This window comes from Aquarana catesbeiana, linkage group LG01, assembly GCF_042186555.1.
Source record: "Aquarana catesbeiana isolate 2022-GZ linkage group LG01, ASM4218655v1, whole genome shotgun sequence".
NCBI lineage: Eukaryota > Metazoa > Chordata > Amphibia > Anura > Ranidae > Aquarana > Aquarana catesbeiana.
The window spans coordinates 139,768,970-139,792,440 of NC_133324.1; the positions used below are offsets into that span (position 1 = coordinate 139,768,970).

Consider the following 23,471-nt stretch of genomic DNA (forward strand, 5'->3'; position numbering starts at 1 on the left):
GGGCTGAATTCGGACCTGAAACAAACCAAAAGACGCACAGGGCTCCTGTGCAAATTCACACCGGAGCCGCATCAGAGATATATGAACCGCCTCCATAGAGAGCCGGTCACAATCTTCTGCTATTGCGAATTGGATGTGGTATTACTGCATCCAATTCGCAATAGTTTGAACCCAGCCTAACTGTTTACATAGTCCTTTGACATGATTTGAAACAGTAAAATATGTGAACACATTATCCCATTTCATTGACGAAACCTGCATCAGTGGCTTTCATGGCAGTGACCCCATGCCCCTGTGTGTCATCCAGCAGGTGAAACATTATTTACTAAAAACTGTTGATATAGGTTTTTAATATGTCATACAGCCTTCCAATGCCCTTTCTATGGGGTGCTGCTCTACATTCATAAATTGTCCCTCTATTGTTTGTTTTTTTTAAATTTCTTCTTCAAACTTAGTCATAAAATCCAAGTTTCCTGCCAACTATAAGGATTCTAGGTGCAGTTGTTTTTTTTTTTTAAGTTGGGGAGGATATATATTTGTTGTGTTAATGCACATTTGTCATGCTAAATTACAATCTGAAAATAGCCTAACTCTAAAAGACAGAGTTTCCTGGAACTGAATACATGGCCTGGTTGCTGGGGCAGCCAATTAAACAGAATTATGAATGTGTTTTTTTTCTTTAGATCGGGTACAGGGAGTGAATAAGGAAAAAAGGTGGAGCTTGTCACCATTGTAGAATAGAATGCGGATAAAACAGTATTCAGGTTCAGTTCACATTAATATCACTGACATGCCAGCTCCCAGCATATGCTGCACAGAATAGAGCCAGAAGTGCTTTGTCTGTAAGTACAGTAAATATTGTTATGTACTTTACTAAAGTGACTGTAAACTGGGTGATACGCTTGTGTTACAGCTAATTTGTGAGCCTTCTTTTTATTAATTGTAATCTTATACAGTATTCACTTCCAACACACTTGTATTAAATAATAATTATGTGCATTGCCACTTGTATTCATTTCAATATAATATGGAAATTGTCTGCCATGTGTAAGTCTTATATCAATTGTTGCTGGTACCTTTTTTTAAATGTATGTTATTGTTATTAATTTATTATTAATGTATTCAATTATATTATTGCTGTCAATATAATAATATTTAATAAATACCTTGTAAAGACCACCAGATATTCATCAGTCTGCCATTTTTATTTACCTTTCTGGTCTTTAACTGTAATCTTAACAAATAACTGGGAGAAAAACTGGCTTTTACTATATGGCTTTATTATTTTATTTCACTCTATTTTGGAACCCTGTACAACTGGAAAAAATTGCGTTTTTCATTACAAGCTTTCACTTTTTCTTTTTTCAAATTGTTTTTATTTTATTTACTTATTTGATGTTCTTGCTTTTTTTAATCTGTATTGTAGCTACTCACAGTCAGTCAGAGTTCATGATCTTCGATGCCCTTAATTTCTCCCTTTGCATTTTTTTAAGTTAGCCATAGCAAGACTTATAGAGACCATTAATCGAAAACCCATCCATGGGAATACACAGAATTTACAAATTTGTTTTTGCCTTTTCTTCAGACATGCACGTGCATTATCTGTGCTTCCTTATTTGAGATTCATTACTTTACTAAAGCTAATGTATAAATCTCACTCATTTACCTATAGCAAGGAAACAAGCTAACATCCTTATAACATTAAACCTTTTAATCTCCATTATCAGGCCATATCTTTATTGTTCATTTGTTTTAAATTATAATTTACCTTTTATTATTATTTAATTCTTCACAAAAACTATTACCTCCTCTACTACACTTTTCAATACGATATACAATATCCTTTAACTACTCTACACATTGTGCCTACCCTCATTATTTTAAATGTTTTCATCTTCATTTGCTTCTTATACTTCTGTAAACTGACATAAGAACTCATCCTGTATTTGATGTATGGTTTTTTTTTGTCACTTTGTCATTTTTATAAACTTTCAATACATTTTTATTGTGAAAAAAAGAGATTCATATCCATCTATTTATAGGAGCACATTTCCTATGCTTTACAATTTGGTCTTCTGACAGTTTCCAGACAAATAAATTAGTCGCTGTTTGAGTCAGTCCATATGTAGTATGATTTTCTTAAGCGTTGATTCTGATACAATTGTTGAGTCTGTGAAGTGCTATATCTTATTTTGTATTGTGTATTTTAGTGCTTGTTATGGGAATTTTTTTCATTCAAATATTCTTACATTATTGCATACTTGTTTTTGTGTTGATCAAAAATTACCCTAATAAAAAAAATATGGAGCTGTTAGATCTTGATCAATTGTGATTCAATTGATAATCTCTTTCCTATATTATCTAAAAAGGGACGTGAACTAAATAAAATGCTCAAAAGTCCACCTTTTACCTGATTCACATATGTGTGGGCATTGTGGGTTGTATTGCTTTCTGATGTCTACCTATCAATAGGTTGATCGGTTTAAAGTGGATGTAAACCCTCACATATACCCAGTGAAGTGAACAGGGTGTATCATCAATGATGATACACAGAGATGAAACAAACCCTCCTACATAAGTTTTACATGTATAGCTGCTGTCTTCATCTTTATATACTGTTTAGAATGTTCAGATCGTGTTAGATTTTCTCTTCCTGGTTAGCACTGCAGTGAAGCCTGGGCACACAACCAAGACAGCTGATTGGAGGAAAGGCACCCCCCCCCCTCTCCTCATAGGTAGAGACTTTCTAGTATCCTCTCCAAAACAAAACTCTGTCTGCTTTTATCATATGTGACAGAGAACTTGTCAGGAGTTATCAGGCTGATAAAAGAACGGAGCAGGAGACAGCTACAGGACATAGTGCTTTGAAGAGGGATAGCAAAACACGGCAGATATATGTGCCCAGTTTAAATTTCATGAATCAGGTTTACATCCACTTTAAGTCAGACATGATAAAAATAAATTGTAAGGTGGTAATTCAATCTTAGGCAGCCACTCACACATTGTGAATACCTGTAACTCAGTTCAGGGTGGGTCTTTTCACATTTTCCTGTACATTCACAAGTACAGTGATTGTAGCTGTATTAGTTCATATGTAACAAAACAGTTCAGTACTGTACATCATTTTTTGTACCAACAGTTGTTTTTCAACAACAAGCTTTCAGTGGGTCTGACCCCCTTCTTCTAGGCGCAAGCAGTACTGAAAGTGGAACTATAGGCAAAACTTTTTTTTGGATAGAGTAAGGGAGGGTTATATCCCCTGACGGATTTTTTTCTGCCATCTGTGTCCCATTGCGGAGATTTCCTTTCACTTCCTATTCCATATCCAAAACAGTAAGTAAGAGGAAATCCCTGCAAATCAAGGGAATCTCTTGGGGCCCCCCAAGTCATCAGAACTAGTGTCCCCATTGGAAGATTTCCCTTCAATTACTTTTCTGGGGACAACCCAATGCTAATGGTAAACAGGACAAATAGAAAAAGTTTTGCCTTTGGTTTTATTTGAAGCGCAGAGACCTCCAAAAGCCAGCCCGAAAAATTAACTATTAGTGTAACTAAAAAATGAATCAAGTACAGTACTCACTGTGGAACCTAAGGGGTTAATCCTACGCATTGTGTAAACAGGCTGTTTGAGCCTGGCTTCTCTGATCCTCCCCTCTTTCCACTGTCCCCTAATAATTTCCTGAGTTTATAGAGTCAGGCTGCACATGCTCAGTTTGGTGTGTATTGCTAGAGAGCTTTTTTTTTCTTGGGAGAGTGCATGTGATCAGCACAGGGCCAATCAGCACTGTCCAGATCAAGGGCCTGCAGTCTCATAGGACAGTCATAAAACTCCTCCTACAAGCTTTAACCAGTGGTGGGCTGGACACTGATAGAAGTCACAAGACTGCTATATACTGCTAATGAGAAAAGGTATTTAGCAATTTATATTTGCTAAAATAATTGCATTTCCATGTTCTGTGTATTGTGCTTATTTTGCCAGTATTTCAATTTATATAATTGCTAATCTATAAGTGAAGTACTCTGAAATGAACAGAGATATAACAGTATATAGAATTACAGATTGCTACTGATCTATCAGCTACTCTCACTAAAGTATTTTCCTGACACAAGCATGGCAGCATACACGTATGGGTACAGGCTCTGCCCCCTGCCCATTCACAGGACCAGTTATACTATATAAATGAGTCACTTCCCTCAAGGCAGCATTCTCCTTTTTTTCCTGCAATGCTCAGCCGGTTATGCAGCCATTTAAAGCAAATAATTTTTGCCCTCACCTTGTTGGATTCATCTTGCCTAGCCACACAGGTTCAGCCTCTCCTGTGACAAAGCTCCCTTCATTCGGATGTAAACCGCCTATAAGGGGGAGGCCTCTCCCATAATCCAGGTATTGGGTTGCAAGATGCTGGTCTCTAGGGATTATACAAGTGTCTCCTTCATTATGACTCCATGGATGAACATTCATTGGACTTCCTGCTGGCGGTGACTCCATGAGGCATTCAGGTGGTAAGACTAGGGTTGCCACCTCATCCCTTTCAAACTGAACACATATTAATTACACGGGTTCTGTGGCTAATTAGGGTGGTAATTAAACTCACTTGGTGCCTTATTTGCATTAAATTAGCCTCAGAACTTGTATAATTCATATGTGTTCGGGTTTAAAGGGATGAGGTGGCAACCCTAGGTAAGACGCACCAATTGGTGCATAAGACAATAGTATTCAGCTGCTGTTATGCTGTTAAGAGTTGCCTACAGGCATATGCTGTTATCTTGCACTGCTGAAAGCAGGCATCACACATGTGAATCTCTGTTGGCTTGTTGACCATGGTTCTGTCTGTTTTGCTAATGCCTCACAGGTTGTGGTTTGTGTCTGCAGTACTGCTAAAGCTTGGGCTGATAGCAGGTATTTGCTGTTGCAGGGTTGAGCCTTTCCTATTAACTCAGCAATGCCTGGCTCTGCAGGCTTGATATAGTGTGTATTAATGTTATAAATGCTTGGTTTGTTGTATTAACCATTGCAGTACATTTGCCTAGTGTAGGTTAACCTGCCAGTGCTAATTGTCTGATGTCTATTAACCCTTTATTGCTTTGCCTGTGATATAGTAACTCAATAGTGCTAATGTCTGCTATGCGTTTACTAACTGCTATACAATTACATGTTATTTCTAATGCCTGAGTAAATTTTAGCGCTCTGCATTATCAATCTGTAATTGCTTCTGTATGATGTGCTTCAGATCTTGCTCAGGGCAGGGTCAGTTTGCTGCTGATCATGTGGTTGACCATGGCACTGAGACTGGTTGTGAAACGCAGTTGTGAGTGGGGCTTTGACCCTTCAATGTTCTGTGGATGGTTGTGTGGATTGCCACTAATAGTGTATTAATACTAATGCCCTAGCCAATACTTCCAGTATTTCGGGTCAAGCTGTAAACTACCCTAACGCTTCCATTATCAAACAGAATAGCTCTAGTCTCTTCTCCAGCACCATCCAAAGGTCTGCAAATATTTGCACCTGTGTCAGGACATCATCCTTCCAGCATGTCCAAACTAAAATGTGTGAGTCACCTCAAGCATTAGAAGTGGAGTTGATGTTGAAGGAATACATGAAAGTGGCTCTTCTGCAGAATGACAATGAGCTCTTTAGACCTGGCAGTGTCAGAAGAAGACTTTCACTGTCCACTAGGATAATTGCATTGTTGTAGGTCAAGGTAGTCTGAAGGGCTTGTATGATGATTATTATTATTATTATTATTATTATTATACAGGATTTATATAGCGCCAACAGTTTGCGCAGTGCTTTACAACATTCGGGAAAGGCAGTACAATTACAATACAATTCAATACAGGAGGGATCAGAGGGCCCTGCTTGTTAGAGCTTACAATCTAGAAGGGAGGGTCAAGTGGAACAAAGGGTAATAGCTGGTGGGGATGATCAGATGGACAAAATGAAAATACAGTTGTTAGGTGTGGGTAGGATAGGCTTCTCTGAAGAGGAGAGTTTTCAGGGATCGTCTAAAAGCTAATAGAGTAGGAGATAGACGGACAGATTGGGGTAAGGAGTTCCATAGGCTTGGAGAGGCTCTGGAAAAGTCCTGGAGACCAGCATGGAAGGAGGCGATGAGAGAGCTGGAGAGCAGGAGGTCTTGAGAAGTACGAAGAGAACTATTAGGTTGGTATTTTGAGACTAGGTCAATGATGTAGCTGGGGGCAGAGTTGTGGATGGCTTTGCAGGTAGTTAGTATTTTGAATTTAATTATTGAGTGAGTGGAAGCCAGTGGAAGGATTGAGAGAGAGGAGTAGCAGAGACAGAGCGGTTGGTAAGGTGGATGAGTCTGGCAGCAGCATTCATGATGGACTGAAGGGGAGGATAGAGAATGCAGAGGTAAGTCAATGAGGAGGGAGTTGCAGTAATCGAGGTGAGAGATGACCAGGGAGTGAATTAAGAGCTTTTATATGATGAAGATGAATCCATCAATCTAGCGCAGATCCCACTTTATGGAATGCACGCTCATGGGCAAAATTCAGAGGTCTAGAAAAATTCTACAGGACACCAAACAGGTTCATGTACTACAAACCATTTCTAGCCCATTACAAAGTTAGTCAAGCAACATTGAAAACAGGGGAGTTTGACTTCAATTCTAAATGAATCTAATAATATGTTGATTAAAATACTTCAGCATTACCCTCCCTTGTTCTTTGTGCGTGCTACATACCATACGTGAATGCTGTCATGCTTGTGTCAGGAAAATTGTATACTTGATGGTAATTTTCCTTTCCTGATACATAAGCATGACAGCATACAGGTCCCTCCCTTGTGGGGAGCAGTCAGGGGAAGCTGCCCCTACCGGGAGAAGACAGTGATTGTAGCTAGCGGCTATAACAGTCGCTTGCAAATCCGGCAGACTGGCTGTACCCAAGTTGATCGATCAGTCAACTTGGTGCATTCAGCCTGACCACTAATGATTCAAATCTTGGCCAGTTCCTGGTGAACCCTGTATGGCCAGCCTTAGACTCTCAGATAAGTTCCCACTGACACCATTGATTTTTTTGTTATCTGTAAGAGGTAATTATTCTCAACAATCACAAGTGTAAGAAGCATTCTGTACACTGACTATCACACTAATGTATCATGAGTTCTAGATATAGTAATATTTAGTAGGGGTTCCTTGAGACCAGAACGTTATTTCAATGGTTCCTCTGTGTTGAAAAGGCAGAGAATGGCTGGTCTGTAGGAAGCTCTAGAAATTTGAAATGTTATTCAGTTCTATATGACATGTGCAATGCATTAAATAACAGCAAGAACATTATGAACAATGTTTTTATTTGGCCTAGACAATGTAGCTGCTGTTGTTTTTCCATGTGGCTTTTGTCATAATATCAATAATATCATTTTACTGTGAATGTCATAGATCTGTAAAAAGCTCATACATGTAACAATGTATACATTTTTCTAATATTATAGGATATTTTTTATGTAATTTAAATTATGACGATAATTTTTTTTTTTTAAGTTGTATTGCCTAGTCTGGATATTACATTTTGTCTTGTGGTTTATCTCGCATGACTCCTAGATTGCTAAGATTAGGTTGGCTGAAAATTTACTTAAACGGTAACTCCATTTTCATAGGAAACAAATATTGCAAATAAGAAAAAAATTATATAGCATATAGAATTGCAACACAAGCCATATTATAATATAAGTTATTAAAAATACCTTTCCTTCTCAATCTACAGCAATGTAATTTTCTGTAAAATGCAATGCAATATGGCAATCTGGAGGTGTTCTGTACACAGAACATGTACAGGACACCCCCCCCCCCCCCCCCCAGAAATGTCCTTTCCTGCTTGTGTGATTAGTTTACTGATTTTCCCAGAAGCACTAAGATACAAATCAGATTTTGGGTATACTCACATCCTCTGAACTAAACATTTTAGCTTTAGTGAGATGCTCCCTAAGGGGAATACAGACCCTGTCACTTTCCTCATTAGAACCCTAGTGCAACAGCTGCTCAATAATGAAAAATTCACTCACATTCATTTTGCTCATGGACACAAACAGACAGCTATTTCTTCAGAATAACAAAAGGTATGAATCTGCAACAAAGTTTGGTAAAATCCTTGCAATGTACACAGATCACCCAGAGGGTGATACTCTTTAATTATGGGTTTCTAGGTTACAATAAAGTATTTGAAGATGTGTTTGTTGTGCCCTGAAAGATTCCTTTCTCTCTTTTTATTTTAAGTACCGGCATACACTACAATTCACAGGGCAGTTTAGTGTTGTTTAATTTGCTTTATTAAGCACTGAATATAAAATCAGGGCATCATAAATATACTCTGCAATAACAGCAATAGGCACATTTCACTAATTCATGTATATATTGATAAATGTAAAGTTATGCACTTGGGGGCTAAAAATATGCATGCATCATACATACAGAGTACAACTGGGGGGATCCATGGTGGAGAAGGATATGGGTGTTCTGTAGATCATAAGCTTAATAATAACATGCAATGCCAAGCTGTGGTTTCCAAAGCAAGCATGGACAGTAGAGAGTGAGATATCATTTTGTCCCTGTACAAAAAGGATATCTGGAGATAAGATAAGTGGAGAAATTGCAGAGAAGGGCAACCAAACTGATAAGAGGCATGGAGGAGTTCAGCTATGAGGAAAGATTAGAGGAACTGAATTTATTCTCTCTTGAGAAGAGAAGATTAAGGGGGATGTGATCAACATGTATAAATACATAAGTGGTCCATATGATGAACTTGGTGTTGAGTTATTCACTTTAAGATCATCACAGAGGACAAGGGGACACTCTTGTCAAATAAGAGGATTGTCCCCCATGAGGGGGTTTTCTAGGCAGCGAAAAACAATTGAGAAATACTATGGGAAATAGCGTAATTGGAATTTTTTATTATAACAAAGTATCAAAAAATGCTTTAGACGTAAATAGTCAAAACATGAGCTGTAGTACAAAAAGATAAAAACAACATCACTGACATGACAGTATACAATAATAATACACAGTGCTCAAACACCATGGAGGAAAATGGTACATGAATACTGAAGCGTTTCGACCCCAACGGGTCTTCTTCAGAGGATTTTTGTAAGCTGTAAGGATGTTAACATGTATTGGAATTCATAATTCAGAGGTAAAAAGGAAAAACAATAATGGGTAATATCATATATATTTACCAATCACATTGTATTAAGCCATGTTGAATAGCCTCTGTATGGAAAAAAAAAACCCTTGCTTGATCCCAGCGTCTCCAAACGGTCGGCACAGTCAACAAGGGAGCCAACTGCTCATGCGTGCCTTATGAGGAGTCACACTACAGGTAATCCCAAAGGCTCAGAGAGGCAGCGGAGAAGGATAAGTAGTGCCTGTAGTAGAAGTATTATATCTGAGTGGACAGCTAAAGAGGATGGTTGAAAGATTTTCGTATGTGTTTATATATATTATTTACACATGTACACTATATGTGTGCTAGATATCAAATATTGCAACTGGATGGTCTAGATGTTTGAGCACTGTGTATTATTATTGTATACTGTCATGTCAGTGACGTTGTTTTTATCTTTTGTACTACAGCTCATGTTTTGACTCATTACGTCTAAAGCATTTTTTGATACTTTGTTATTATAAAAAATTCCAATTACGCTATTTCACACAGTAATTCTCAATTGTTTTTCGCTGCCTAGAAAACCCCTCATGGGGGACAATCCTCTTATTTGACATTTTCAGTCGGGGTGTGCAGCCATTTTGTCTTTCCTCATATAAGTGTCTTTTCATTCAAGGGGACACTCTTTGCATCTAGAAGTAAGGAGATGTAATCTCCAAATATGGAAAGGTTTCTTCACAGTAAGAGCTGTAAAAATCTGGAATAGTTTCACTGGTTCTGTCCAGCTCAGTAGATTGCTTTAAAAAAGTCCTGGATTTTTTCCTAAATTTACATAATATAACTGGATATTAATATTTATAGCTAAAGTTGATCCAGGTAATATCTGATTGCCTCTTGGGGGACCAGGAAGGAATTTTCTTTGCCTTCCTCTGGATCAACTATGGGTATAGGATTATATATATATATATATATATATATATATATATATATATATATATATATATATATATATTTTTTTTTTTTTTTATTGGTTGGACTGAATGGAGTTGTGTCTTTATTCATCCAGACTAACTATATAACTAAATATTTGAAGCAGGTAGAAAGTTAGCAGTTTTCAGTCCGACCTTACTGACACATTTTAAATTTACAAAGTAATTCCCTCCCCCAAAATTCTCGAAGCAGTACTGAGCTTCCCATTCTGCTCCTGTTTCGGCTGCTGCTCCTCTTCCCAGTTGAGTGAAACCCTGCGTCATTCAACCCACTTCCTATAAGCCAAGGTTATCAAGGACACCCTCCTAGAGACATGTCATTAAACTGTCTTGGACTCACAGGAGAATGACACAGAGAACAGCGGCTATGTTAAGCCAAAAATGGTTTGGATCTCAGCCGGTTCAGCAGGAACCAGCGGAGATTCAATCCATCTATGGGTAGGCTGATTGTACCCAAGTTGATCCATCGATAGACTTGGGAACAACCAGTATGTCTGATTTCTAGCATGTGACCATAACTGCTAACAATAATCATTAGGAACGACTCCCTGCGCCCCCCTTCCCCCACTGGGAGAACACAATAGCTCCATAGAAGGGATTCTCTATGTCACCCATGGTTGTAGGGAAGAAAATCAAATAACCTATGGTCTGCTTTATCATGTCATCGTGTTGCATTGTTCTCTGTATCATGGAAGGACACCTACTGCTGAAGCAAGAAGATGGAGGACTTGGTAATGGTGAATATCAATTCATCTAAAAACAGCTCATAAAAGACATTTATACAAAAAAAATGGGGGTGTGCTGCATTTTGGATCCAAGATCTCTTCTAATTTGTATGCAGCAGGTTACTTTCACAAGGAGGGAATTTCCTTGTGTTGTGTACAAAATAGTTTACGCAGCAATGGAGCACTTGTTTGGCAAATTTTTTGACTAGTATGGAAGTTAGCCCATGTAGCAACCTTGGTAGAGAAAACTTTGACTGACCCTGGGACACCCAGCTTTTAAAGCTTTCTATCATTTGAGCCCAGTCTTGCCACAAAGAGTTAATCCATCTCTGAGCAATCCTCTTTTATTGTTCAGTGAGATAAATCTTGACAAACAGAGAAAAACTTTGTCAAATCCTCCCCCTTGCTGTGAGTGACAGGTGATTTACATATCTCGTGCATTAGCCTAAGAGACATGCAGTATTTTTAAATTCCCTCTCCCACTCCTTTCTTCAGCAGCTCTGCAAGGATTGGCTGTTACAGACCTCACCATGATTTGTCATGCTGAAGTCATGTGGTTACTTTCCTGTCTTTTCACTGGATGTTAGAGATCATAGCAGAAGTTCAGCAGAAGTTCAGTGTTAGAAATACACAGGAGAAAATGCATATTGACAAGGGGAGTGTAGAGGTGGGCAGGGAGTCTAATGACATCACGACTCCACCCACTGAGCTCCAGACAACAGACCCACCCACAGAATCTGCAGTTTTTCGGGTCTAATAACAGACAGAGGTGAGACATTTGACAGGTAAGGATACATGCAGGAGGCATGTATATCCTTATAGATAACCCCTATGACAGTAGTTTAGAAAGGATAACATTGGGTTTACATCCACTTTAATGCTGAATGCAACTCCCGTACAGGTTGATTGGATGGGAGACTCAATGGAGGAGGAATGGGTCTACCATTTTTGTATTGGCTGTACTTTACCTGTATACAATAAAGTATAAATGTATTATCATATAAATGCAAGGCTCAAAGCTACCTCCTCCTTTCGGGTACCAGACTTAGTGGGTGTTCCAGAGCCTGTCCATCTGCCTCAAAACCAAATAAGTCCAAAGAATGAAGGCCCTACACTTATTCACTAATCAATTACTTTATTTCCCAAGATGTTCCGTCACTCCCTGCCAGACTCATCCCTAACACATAGTGAACAGACACCTTAGACAATAAAGGTATTAGTTGGTGGATAAGCATGGTGTGGGTCCTCCATTCTTTGGATGTGCTTAAACAATAAATATAAGTAGAAAACCCATGTAAGACCTAATGTACACAGGCTTCTGATTCAGAAGCAAAGAAACAAGTCAGATGCAGAAAAATGGCTTACGTTTATTTTCAGTCTAATGCCCCGTACACACGGTCGGATTTTCCGACGGAAAATGTGTGATAGGACCTTGTTGTCGGAAATTCCGACCGTGTGTAGGCTCCATCACACATTTTCCATCGGATTTTCCGACACACAAAGTTTGAGAGCAGGATATAAAATTTTCCGATAACAAAATCCATTGTCGGAAATTCCGATCGTGTGTACACAAATCCGACGGACAAAGTGCCACGCATGCTCAGAATAAATAAAGAGATGAAAGCTATTGGCCACTGCCCCATTTATAGTCCCGACGTAGGTGTTTTACGTCACCGCGTTTAGAACTATCGGATTTTCCGACAACTTTGTGTGACCGTGTGTATGCAAGACAAGTTTGAGCCAACATCCGTCGGAAAAAATCCTAGGATTTTGTTGTCGGAATATCTGATCAATGTCCCACCGTGTGTAGGGGGCATAAGATGATTTTGAAGTCGGTTTCAGAAAGGTTTGCGTGGAAGAATAAAAACAAAGCAACGTGATGCAAGCTATAGGCAGGGAACAATAACCGCAAGTGTACGCTGCTATAAGATACAGTTTGGGCTCCTTATTGCAAATCTGTAATAAATGCTTGCCAAAATTGGGTCAGAGGAAAAACACTAATGTATGTGTACACCAGCACTGACTGTATTATAAGTATTTAGAAGTCATAAGTGAAATGTCATTACACAATCAGTAATTATTCTCAAGCACTTAGAAATAATGGTTACAGCATCTCTCTAAGCTTTTAACCCAAGTCCAAAGCTGCTTTATATTTTGTCAAAGACTAACCTGCAGCACTGACATCGGACCCTGCTAAGAACTTGGGCACTGGCCTGAAAGGTGTTGTAATCGTCAGTGTCAAGTTAACTTTTGCTCTATGATCAGTGAAGGTTGAAGGTGTGGTAACACCTGATTCCAAAAGCCTGTTATATGAAAATATATATACAGTATACATATATATATATATATATATATATATATATATATATATATATATATATGGCTTTTTTTCAGGGGGAACTTGGTGGAACTCGGTTCCACCACCTCTGGCTCAGACCCTTGGGGGGGGGGGGGCTGCTCTGCACAATCACTTGTGAACACAGAAGTCTGGTTTCTGTGTTTACAAGTGACAGCTCTGCACTCTGTGTGTAATGCAATCCTGGTATTTAATGCCCCTTTAAGACCCTACTACTGTTCGTGAAATTTGACTGACCAACCCCACTATTTGCTGTGATTTGGAGGGTGTGTGTGGGGGGAGGGATTTTGGGGGGTTGTGGTTGAGTTCCAGCACCTATTGTTTGAAAGAAAAGCCCTGTATGTATATATATATATATATATATATATATATATATACATATATATATACATATATATATACATATATATATATATATATATATATATAATATTTCTATTTCTTTTTCTCTCCATGTGGTTGATTTACTAAAGGCAAATAGGCATTTCACTTTGCCACTTTGCAATGACATTTTGCTCCACTCCAGAGCTTAGTAAATGCGGTAATGTTTTCCTTTTCAAAGATTACCCAATTATTATTATAGCAAGGAAAATAAAAAAAAAAAGCTTCACCTCATTCACTAAGCTCTGGGGCAAATTCTCTTGCAAAGTACAACTTTCCTTGCAAAGCAAACAGCCTATCTTTAGTAAATCAACCCACATGATTGCACTCATGAACGAAGATTGAAATTGAGAAAGAGGTACCAAGCCTAAAGCTGGCCATACATTATACAATTTTCTTGTTCAATTTCCTTTAGCTATACCTTCAACTATGTAGTGCAAGGGTCTGCCTGATTGCATACAATTTGAAAGTGTTTAGGTTTGACCTCATATTATATGGTTTTGGTAAATCTAAAGGAAAATTGTACAAGAAAATTGTATAAAGTGTATCCAGCTTAAAGCAGAGTTCCACTAAAAAAGGGGAAGCTCCGCTTGTTCACACCCTCCCCCCTCCACTGCCACATCTGCCACATTTTGGGGGGAGCGGGTACCTGGTTTTGACAGGTACTCGCTCCCACTTCCTGGTAAGATCGCCGCATGGCGATCTGCGTCATGTCCCCCACCTTCTCCCCCCCCGCTGCCTTCTGGGACCTGTGTGTGTTCCAGAAGAAAACGGGACTATTCAGAAAGCGTAGCGTGACTTATGCATGAGCAGTATGAAATTGGCTGTGAAGCCCGAAGGCTTATTTTCAATGCCAGCGCCTGCACCCGAAGCTGATGGACGAATCAGCTTGGGATGCCGACATTGTGCGATCCCTGGGATTTTTACAAGCTGGAAATCATCTTTAAGGTTCATTGTGCTCACTGGGTTTGCATCTAAAGGACTTAATTGAACCTTGTTGGAACTAGTAAAAATAGAAGATTTAGAACTCATTCAATGTTTGTTCTTCTGTTTGGTGGTCAGTACAGTTGAAAATCTCTGTTAGGCCTCATTCACATGCGCATACTATAACATATGCGGGTGCATGACTGTCAAACTGAGAGGAGCAGTTGTGTCTGTGCAGCTGCTGCATCCCTAGTGAAATGAATGGGACACAGGGATGCAAGTGTGAACAAGGCCTAACAGTGCATTCTAGTGCTACTTATTACACAGTTAGAGGCCTCCTTCCTAGGTATTGTACATCTACAGTACATGCTGATACAAGAACATGCTAAATGTCAGTTGGATATTTTTTCATACTAAAATCAAGATTGTAGAGGAAAATGAGTTGGATTTGATAGAAATAAGATTAAGAAGTACAATTTCACTTTTTTACGCATGTATCATTCTCATGTGGTGAGTTCTAGTCCAGTATGTAAGGGTAGGGTTATGGGGTGGTCATCTCGTTCTCCATGTTTCCCTCCTTGTTGGGCACCAAGCAAGGGTCACATGAGAGGCCTACCCTGTGGTGGGTTCTTTTGAGCTATGCTAGGCGCTTTGGATAGGGTCACTGCCATAAACATGGGAAACCTTTACTTTGATCCATGCTCACGACCTGGTAGATGAAAAACATGAACTTAGTAAACTCTCTTGATGTCATAGACACCAACATGACTACTTGAGCATTTAGGAGGGACACACAGAGCCAATGCCCTCTCCACCTATCCAGCGTATCACCATTACCTCAATCCCAGTAACTATATGGGGTCCCGCAATGCACCTAGCGTGGACTCCATGCCTGCACTTCACTTAACTCTTACGTACCTGTGTACAGGAGGAATGCCGACAATATCTCCCTCGCTGCAAGAGGGAGATGCTGCAAGAGGCCGATAGGAAAACTTTCATTACCCTTGGTAACCATTGTATCTTCAAACGTTATTAACTCTTGTACTGATGTCTTCATACCCCGGTGTGTCTAGTGACCCGAACTGTAGACTACATGTGCCGGTTACTTACATTGCACCCCTTTAGTAACTTCAGACCAGGCAGAGGCAAAGTTTCAAAAGCTTTACTTGAAGAATAAATTAACATGATGCCAACGACAGTGAACAGTCAAAGATAAAGTGCAGACATTCCCTAACATTCCTAGTCCCTAACTACAGGCTTGGGGCCGCCCCAGCATACCTGTTTTAGCAAAGTCCAATGTTGGCTGAGTCCATGTTTGGAACTTAACTCCGACTTCGTCGAGATACGGGCCATCCAGCCCCAGCAACGGAACCTGGCAGAGTATCCCTCTCTGAGTGTGCGTGGATTCCCCTCCAGGGCTCTCAGGATCCAGGCCCTCGTCCTTTTTATAACACACAGGACCAGAGGGTCGGACCCAAGAAAAATCTGAGAGTACAGTTAACCTTTAACTTCCTGCTGGGGCAGTAGTACTCACTAACTGCCTACAAGTAGATGGTGGGATTGCATCAGGAGTACTGTATTATACACATAAGTGAATTTATTTACTACTGAAGAATGCACATAGAGATACAGAGCATTGTTTCATGTTTTATTTTGCTTCAGTCACTAGTTTTTTTGTACATGCTGTTATGCACGCTGCCTATTATTATTATTAATATTTGTTTATTGTTGGTGGTGTCTCTTTTTGTTAAGGTTTTCAGAACATATAAAGGTATTTATGTACACTGAATAGTTACACAGCATTGTGGTGTTACTGCGTATATTTATTAGTTTTTATGTAAGTAATCACATTACGGAAAGGCATCATTGTTCAAGAGTAGGATGATGGTCCAATACAGGCCTGTGTGGGTCTCACTGAACATCAGGCAACAATCACATAGGGAACATACTGGCAGCAATCTTAAAAATTACAGTATTATATCTGAAATAACTCAAAGACTGGCTCTGGGATGCTGTACGTTTTATAGGACACCAGCATCCCGCCACCAGTTTCTGAGCCATTTCGGCTACATGTATTTCACAGAGCAGGTGATATATACATATACTGATACAAGATGCATTATACTTCTTAATTATTATTATTATACAGGATTTATATTGCGCCAACAGTTTGCGCAGCACTTTACAACATGAGGGCAGACAGTACAGTTACAATACAATTCAATACAGGAGGAATCAGAGGGCCCTGTTCGTTAGAGCTTACAATCTAGGAGGGAGGGTCAAGTGATACAAAAAGTAATAGCTCTGGGGGATGATCTGATGGAGAAAGTAAAAGTACAGTTGATAGGCTTCTCTGAAGAGAAGGGTTTTCAGGGATTGTCTAAAAGCAAGCAGAGTAGGAGATATTCGGACAGATTGGGGTAGGGAGTTCCAGAGGATGGGAGAGGCTCGGAAAAAGTCCTGAAGACTAGTGTGGGAGGAGGTGATGAGGAAACTAGAGAGTAGGGGGTCTTGGGAGGAACGAAGGGAATGAGTAGGTTGGTGTTTTGAGACTAGGTTAGTGATGTAGCTGGGGGCAGAGTTGTGGATGGCTTTGTAAGTTGTTATCAGAATTTTGAATTTAATTTGTTGGGTGAGTGGAAGCCAGTGGAGGGATTGACAGAGAGGGGTAGCAGACAGTGAGCGGTTGGTAAGGTGGATGAGCCTGGAGGGAGTTGCAGTAGTTAAGGCAGGAGATGACCAGGGAGTGGACTAGGAGTTTTGTGGTGTCATTGTTTAGGAAGGGGCGTATTTTGGAGATGTTGTGAAGGTTGAGACGGCAAGATTTGGAAAGTGCTTGGATGTGGGGCCGAAAGGATAGTTCAGAGTCCTGGGTTACACCTAAAACCTTGGCATGCGGGGACGAGCTGATAGTAGTGCTATTGATTTTGACAGAGAGATCAGGGGCAGAGGCACGTGGGGGAGGAAAAATCATGAGCTCAGTTTTGGATAGATTGAGTTTGAGGAAGTGGAGTGACATCCAGGCTGATATGTCTGTTAGTAAATTAGTGATACGTGAGGAGACTGAAGGAGTGAGCTGAGGAGTAGAGAGATAGATTTGGGTGTCGTCCGCATAGAGATGGTATTGGAAGCCATGGGGGGGTATTACCTGACCCAGGGAGGAGGTAGTAAGAAACCAGTAGCAAGAAACTCAACATGTTATAAATGTCCCACCTATGCACAGTATTTCATATTTGCCTTAGTCCCCAAATATTGCTGAAAAGCTTTTAAATCTTGAACATGTGCTTTTGTCCAGCATCCATTAATAGAGAAAAAAAGAAATGTAGATTGCATGTATAAGTACTGCAACATAGGGAATGTAAATCCTATTCTTTAAAGCATGATAAAAATATAACAATGATTTAGATCAGGGATATGCAATTAGCGGACCTCCAGCTGTTGCAAAACTACAAGTCCCATCATGCCTCTGCCTCAGGGTGTCATGCTTGTGGCTGTCAGAATCTTGCTATGCCTCATGGGTTTTGTAGTTCTGCAACAGCTGGATGATTTAGATAAATATTAACTTATTTATCAATTATCAATTTTATGTTAATATAATGTATAACTATGTTATGCATTACACAAAAAGACCCTATAAGCTAACTAAAGGACTTTAACAGTACCAATTCATTTTAAAAAGATTTTAAAAATGTATTGTATTACAACTTTGTTTAAAACATAAAAAAATACAATGGCATAACATGACAAAAATCACATATATGAAATAGTATTAAGGTGATACACAGTAAAAGACTTAATCATCATCTCTTGTAGGGTCGGGCAAAGACTCGCTTGTTGCGACTTCCGTCACAGTTGCGTTTCGTTAGACTTGGCCCGCTTCTTCAGTAAAGTAAATTACAGTCAAGCTCTCAGTATAAGTACACATTAACATAAACAGTGTCAAACATTATTCATCGTTTGACCAGTTATTGCCACGTCCCTCCATCGATGGGGTAGTCCAAATGTGCCTCATCCATAAATCATCTAGGCTTAAATCGCCTAGATCGAGTGCGTATTGCGACTAATTATCTTAAACGTGGTTCCAATAATCAAAAGTAGGTATCTGCAGTGGATATGGTCTAGGGGTGATAGGCAGGCTGGTGATAACTGGGGAAGGCCTGTTCTGTCTCCCCCTCCTCCCTCAATATGTTGGTGTAGCTCCTCTACTACTACACCAAAAATTACAGTGGCTAGGATGGGGGTGAAGCGGCATCTCAGGAGAAAGATTTCAGTGAAAAGAGGACTCAGCAGCACAGGTGACATATCTCACTGAAGGTAAGTAATGTCCCTTGCGCTGTTTTTTTTTTTTTGTCTGTTTTTTCTTTACATGGTTTGTTTTATGTAAACATAGGTTTTAAAATTATACTGTAAGACCCCTTTCAGACTGAATCGCTGCTAAAACAGCCGCTAAAGCGCTCGTCATTTTTGTGGTGCTTTAGCTGCGTTTTTTGGGCACTAGCGGGTCGCTTTTCAGGCGTTTTGCGGCGCTTTCGAATCACTTTTAAGGTGCTTGGGAAGCGCTGCCCATTCATTTCAATGGGCAGGGGCATTTTTGGAGCGCTTTTTACAGCGCTCCAAACACACCCCAAAGATGCTACTTGCAGGACTTCTTCTACTGCTCTGCAAGCGTACCGCCCCAGTGTAAAAGCACCAATTCAAATGAATAGGAGGCAATTTTCAGGTGCTTTTCAGGCGCTATTTTTAGCGCTAAAACACCTGAAAACTGCCTCAGTGTGAAAGGGGTCTAAGCGTTTGTTTTTTTTAAATGCAGCAGGAGACAGTAGAGCGATAACCTCATCAGTCTATTGTTCCTCATTCACTGTCCAGTCACAGTCTTGGGGCAGGGAGGTAACCTTGCTATGTTGCTAAACTGCAGTAGAGAAAAATCAGGTCTCCTTACCCTTTTGCCACCCTCTAGGTGGGTCTAGCTCACCTTCCCCCCCTTCAAATCTTTATACTTACCCAAATATCACTCTGAGCTTTGCAGCATTGCTTACATTCTTCCGCCAACGTCTTGATCTGAGGTCTGTACAGTTTGGCCCCATAGACTTCTATAGGGATGGTATAAGTATTGGCACCTTTATGTCTACCAGCCCCATGGAAGTCTATAGAACTACACAGGCATTAATGCTGGATCAAGAAGCTTGGCAGTTGTAGAAATTCTAGGTTTGTGGAGCAATTACATATCTATTAGTGTGTAACACAAACTGAGGTGTCCAAGTAAATATTAGCTGATTAAACAAGAACCAATTAGTTTTTCATGGTACTTTCCACTACGTATACATTTCATGAGTTCCCTGTAGTGCCCTCAATCCTGTTACTGCCTGTGCTGATCTGATTTCTGTCAGTGATGATATATGTATACCTGACCACAACCATTTCACAATGGCATTTACAATGAAAACAATATCTCCAAGTCACATTTGTATTGTCCGGGTACAATGTGTTGTTTGTCTTTCCATTGTGGTTTTTCTTAGTCATAAAAAACAAGTCAGTTATGTAAACCAGAGAAAGAATACGACTGCAAATAGTAATTCAATGTGTATTTATTTCAATTGCTATCCTAGAGTACCAGCCTGGAGCCAGCTGTATAATGCCATCAAACAGAGTGTACCCTGAGTGCCAGGTAAGATATACATGTATGACAGAAAAACATCTGGAGCATTTCAAACTCAATGGAATTTGTACTGAACCCACCATGATGGAGGACCTAAGACTGTCTTGGATAGCTGAGGATTAGGGATTAGCCGAACACCCCCCTGGTTCGGTTGGCAGCAGAACAGGCAAACAGGCAAAAAATTTGTTTGAACACACAAACACCGTTAAAGTCTATGGGATACGAACGTGAATAATCAAAAGTGCTAATTTTAAAGGCTTCTATGCAAGTTATTGCCATAAAAAGTGTTTGGGGACCCGGGTCCTGCCCCAGGGGACATGTATCAATGCAAAAAAAAGTTTAAAAAAAAACATCAGTTTTTTCAGGAGCAGTGATTTTAATAATGCTTAATGTGAAGCAATAAAAATGAAATATTCCTTTAAATATCGTGCCTGGGAGGTGTCCTTAGTATACTTGTAAAGTAGCGCATTTTTCCCGTGTTTAGAACATTACCGCAGCAAAATGACATTTCTAAAGGAAAAAATGTAATTTAAAACTACTCACTGCTGTAATGTATTGTCGGGTCCTGGCAATATAGATGAAAATCATTGAAAAAACGGCATGGGTCCCCCCCAGTCCATTACCAGGCCCTTTGGGTCTGGTATGGATATTAAGGGAAACCCCGCACTCAAATAAAAAAAAAATGGCGTGGTGTCCCCCAGGCACTATATACTCTGAACAGCAGTATATATACTATACGGTCTGCCCTATATACTGTGCAGAAAATTGGGCCTTAGGCGTTGGTGGTACCAGAACACTGTAAGTCCTCACAGGAACAGGAACGGGCCCTGCTGTGAAATATAATATCAAGACTTGTAATTACATGCCCCTGTTAAACAGGGGCAGAAAAATTGGGCCTTTTGTGGTGGTGGTACCAGAACACTGTAAGCCCTCACAGTTACGCTTGTCTGGAGCAGGAACGGGCCCTGCTATGAAATATTATATCAAGAATTGTAATTACATTCCCCTGTTAAACAGGGGCAGAAAAATTGGGCCTTGGGTGGTGGTGGTACCACAACACTGTAACCCCTCACAGATACTGTTTTTGGGCACAGAAACGGGCCCTGCGTTGAAATATTATATCAAAAATTGTAATTATATGCCCCTGTTTTATAGGGGTAGAAAAATTGGGCCATGGGTGGTGGTGGTGTGCTAAACCAAAAATATTGTTGGAAGCTAGCACCATCAAGATTAAGGAGGAATAGGATAGTCGGCATAGGCAGTCTTCAAGGGATCCCAAATCCATAGCAAATTCAATCAGTTACATCAGCATCAGGTGCTTGATAGCTGCTGATCCAAGACTGATTCATCTTTATGAATGTGAGCCTATCAACAGAGTCTGTGGACAGGCACACTCTATGATCCGCTACAAACCCTCCAGCAGCACTGAATGTGCGTTCAGAAAGAACGCTGGATGCAGGACAGGCCAGTAGCTCAATTGCATATTGAGAAAGTTCTGGCCAGTGGTCCATCCTCAAGACCCAGTAACCCAGTGGATATTCTGTTGGGATATTGTGTGTGTATATATATATATATATATATACTAGACTGACTGTATATATATATGTATATATATATATATATATATATATATATATATCAAATACACTGCCACTAACTGAATAACCTGCCTGCTTAATGTAACTCAAGCTATCTCTCTGTCCACACCAACAACACAACACAGGGCCGCCGTGTAAGCAGCCTTATATAGTATGTGGCATGGACTTAGTCCCCCTGAGCCATGATGCCTTTGGCCATTTATGGCTCTCTTAGCAGAGGGCGCTGTGATTGGCCAAAGCATGCAGGTCAGGTGCATGCTTTGGCCAATCATCATACAGCAATGCACTGCGATCTCGCAGTGCATTATGGGGCGTTCCGCGGCACTCAAATTTGCCGCAAACACCCCATAATGTTCGCTGTTCTGCGAACAGGCGAACACCCGATGTTCGAATGGAACCTATGTTTGACCCGAGCATCAAGCTCATCGCTACTGAGGATGTAGTTCTCAGACTCCTAATGTTCTCATTAGCTGTAAAAATGCATGGGCGGCCATTTGTTGATCCAAAAGCTTTACTACTTACTAAGTCACTGAACTTGAACAAGAATGCATTCCAGAAGTCCTTATATCCAAATGGACAAGAAATAAAGTGTGAATGACAATCCCAAATGAGAGGCAGAGAGGGCTGAGAACTGTTTAGGCACAGCAGACACCCCGGAGTGCAGCCTCAGACAAGGACTCTCCATATTGACACTGGGCTAAGGAAGACAGGCATCTGAAGGAAGGGTGCTGGCTGCAGGGAAGGAAATGCCACTGGACTAGAAAGTTATGAAGGGATCGCCATTGGGGTATTTCACACTATGTGAGTTTCCCTGATTTGCTTTGTTGGCATAGTGAAATACTCCAGGCTGCTGGATGGGATAAAAGATGGATCTTGTCTGGAGACTTGGAGGTGGCATTAGACCCCCTGGAGACGGTTTTGGAATGGGATCCCCTACCAATGAGATTTAATTTACATGCCAATTTGACTCTTTATATACAAAGCGTCTAAAGATTCCAGTAAGAGTCCCCTTAATTGGAGGTGACAGTGCACTTAGGTGTTGCAAGCATTGGATCACACAAGATTTTTTCACTGTTATCACAGCTGTGGATTTGGATTTGGGACTGGCATTTACACTTTATTTCTTGTCAATCTGGATAAAATGGCTCACTTATTAAAATTTTAGGTTGTCACTATAAGCGTGGCAATGTGAATTTATATCTGTATACAATTTACCTAGTTGTTTTTTGCCAGCTGCTATCATTGGATCTACCAGCACTGTTTCTGTTGTGTTTCCATAAGTCCTCACTTTCTTCTGACTTCACTACCTGCATACTTATTCCATCACTAACTCAAAAAAGTATTGAAGTCAGAGGTGGTCAGGGAATTACCCTTTTTTTTAGAAGGAGCTCAGCAACGGGAGCCTGCATGTTGTCTGCAAAAAAGGTTTCTTTCAACAGCTTGTCAAAATGTGTATAATATCAGGTTATTATAACTTAATATTTAATCATGGCCATAGTGAAATGACATCTTCGCACATGCTTTGTGGTATTGTCATAACTACAACTGTTCAACATCCTCTTAGTTTACTCCAATGTAGGGCCACTGATAAGGCAATAAAACTGGCCCTCCTGAATGGGACCCAGGCCACATCAGTTCAACAGGAGGGCCTGGGTAACTTAATATTGCATTTTGGTCCAGAGAGGGGGGCACAGGCAGATAAACCTGCGCCTTGGATCCAAC

At 40.1% G+C, this 23,471-nt stretch overlaps 1 protein-coding gene across 3 annotated transcripts in view; it reads left to right on the forward strand.

The window, feature by feature from the left end:
- The first annotated feature begins 715 nt into the window (after positions 1–715).
- LOC141134831 (low-density lipoprotein receptor class A domain-containing protein 1-like) overlaps positions 716–23,471 on the forward strand; it is a 70,334-nt gene continuing 47,578 nt past the window's right edge. Inside the window, exons 1-2 of one of the 3 annotated variants that reach the window (XM_073624268.1) lie at positions 716–842; positions 20,102–20,160. In XM_073624268.1, the coding sequence (XP_073480369.1) occupies positions 20,128–20,160 (33 nt within the window). In that variant the 5' untranslated portion in view covers positions 716–842; positions 20,102–20,127. The remainder of the gene's footprint in view (positions 843–20,101; positions 20,161–23,471) is intronic. The other 2 variants (XM_073624276.1, XM_073624282.1) reach the window with 2 other exon arrangements.